The 2,091-nt window shown below is 48.6% G+C and overlaps 1 protein-coding gene across 1 annotated transcript in view; it reads right to left on the reverse strand.

Moving 5' to 3' along the window:
• Positions 1 to 1,679, reverse strand: part of sox19b (SRY-box transcription factor 19b) — a 9,432-nt gene extending 7,753 nt beyond the window's left edge. The window contains exon 1 of the mRNA XM_037681987.1: positions 1,060 to 1,679. Within this exon, the coding sequence (XP_037537915.1) occupies positions 1,060 to 1,679 (620 nt within the window). The remainder of the gene's footprint in view (positions 1 to 1,059) is intronic.
• Positions 1,680 to 2,091: the final 412 nt, after the last annotated feature.

The following is a 2,091-nucleotide window of genomic DNA, read 5'->3' on the forward strand; positions in this document are numbered from 1 at the left end:
CATCCATCCATCCATCCATCCATCCATCCACCCATCCATTCATCCATTCATCCATTCATTTATCCATCCATCCATCCATCCATCCATCCATTCATCCATCCATCCATCCATCCATTCACCTATCCATCCATGCCTCCATCCTCCATGCCTCCATGCCTCCATCCATCCATGCCTCCATCCATCCATCCATCCATCCATCCATCATCCATCCAACCCCTGTCCCAAGTTCTACAAATGCTTACCTGAAATTTGGTGTGGGAGTAACTGAGACTGATCCACAACACACTGTATGAGAGCCAACTGATCACACCGTTACTGTTAACTTTGCTAGTAAAATATCTCTCAAACCACTGGGCAGACCAATGAAACTCAGGAAGTTTTAGCAGGGTGCACATGTTAATCTGAATTTAAGATGGCTGTCACAACGAGAACTGTTGATACTTCAAATGGAGCAGATGAGTTGAAGTCTGGGGTGGCAGTAGCTGTGAGTCGTCCACAACAGAATGGAACACTGACCCAAACATTCACAAGATCTCAGGCTGACATGAAAGTGGCAGGCAACATGCATTCACTCTACTTTTAATTTGAAAAAGTAGAGTTTCCTTCATTTCCGTTTCCTCTCTATGGGACAGATTGAAACCTGTCTGAACAATGTGTTTCAAATATCCTCTTACATGGTAAAAAATAAATCTAAAAAAGTTAAGTCTGGTTCTCTGGATGAGTTCAAAAAATAAAAAAATTGTAGAAACATTGTCTTTCATCCAAAAAACTTCTTCAGTTTGAGGAGCTGTAATCAGCCCAGTCTTATCAATAGCACCTTCTCATAGTGGATCAACCAGTTTGTTGCTGACATTCAAAATTAGCTCCACTATGATAAGGTGCTATTTGTAAGATTGAGCTTGACAGAGATCCTCAGATTGAAGAATTCTTTCAGATGAAAGACAAAATGTTTCTACAATTTTTTTATTTTTGAACCCATCCAGAGGACCTGACAACTTTTATGGAATGTGTTTCAAAGTACTGCCACATTTCAGTAGGGTCGGGTCCTGTGTGGCTCACCTGTATGAGCTGCCCCCCGTCATGTATGTCTGGGTTCCGCTCATGTTGGGGGGGTACTGCAGCCCCGGCAGCTCGTAGCGGTGCAGCTGCTGGCTGTAGCCAAGCCCCTCACCCTGCATGCTGGGGTAGGGTCCGGGGGAAGCCCAGCTGTAAGCCTCCATCCTGGGACTGCTGGCTGTCAGGGTCCCGGCCCCAGACAGCTGGTACTTGGCCACTTGCGCGTCCTTCTTCAGCAGGGGCTTGGTCTTCCGTCGAGGCTTGTACTTGTAGTCTGGGTAGTCCTTCATGTGGACTGCCCGGAGCCTCTTGGCCTCGTCAATGAAGGGTCTCTTCTCTGAGTCCGTCAGCAGTTTCCACTCGGCCCCCAACCGCTTGCTGATCTCGGAGTTGTGCATTTTGGGGTTTTCATGGGCCATCTTCCGCCTCTGACCCCGGGACCAGACCATGAATGCATTCATGGGCCTCTTGACTTTGTCCATGGGATCCGTTCCAGGTGGACAAGCTGGTTTCTGGTGTGAGTTGGTCCCAGTGATCTGAGACATCCCCGCAGAGGTCTGGTGGTTCTGTTGGGTCTGGGTCTGTCCCACCGGCTGCAGCTCGTGCTCCATCAGGCTGTACATTGTGGACAGGTGTGCACCTGTGGACTTGTGGTTTCCCAGATGGTCTAACCAGGACTACCAGCTGACTTTAATTAATTACCCTGAACACACCCGGAGCCAGATGAGACCAAGTGGTTCTTCTTTCTGCCTGCTTCCAGTCACGAGTTTCTCATTAAAGTTCAACTTTACAAATCAGAGACTGAAGAGGACTGAGATACCGGCAGCACCTGTCAGACAGACCCAGGACTCTCTGGAGTCCACTGGTCCCACACCATCCCTCTGGTTCTGTAAGGGACCAATAGGAGGCCAGGATTGTGGTGGATTTGAATGTGAATTGGTTCTGATGGCATGTCAAACACTTGTTGATGTGTGCATGGGAGGAGGGGGCATTCACATAGGCGGATCAAAACCCAGGACTTCAGGGGGGTAGGGC

This window comes from Nematolebias whitei, chromosome 1 (assembly GCF_014905685.2).
Source record: "Nematolebias whitei isolate Nwh7 chromosome 1, NemWhi1, whole genome shotgun sequence".
Lineage (NCBI taxonomy): Eukaryota > Metazoa > Chordata > Actinopteri > Cyprinodontiformes > Rivulidae > Nematolebias > Nematolebias whitei.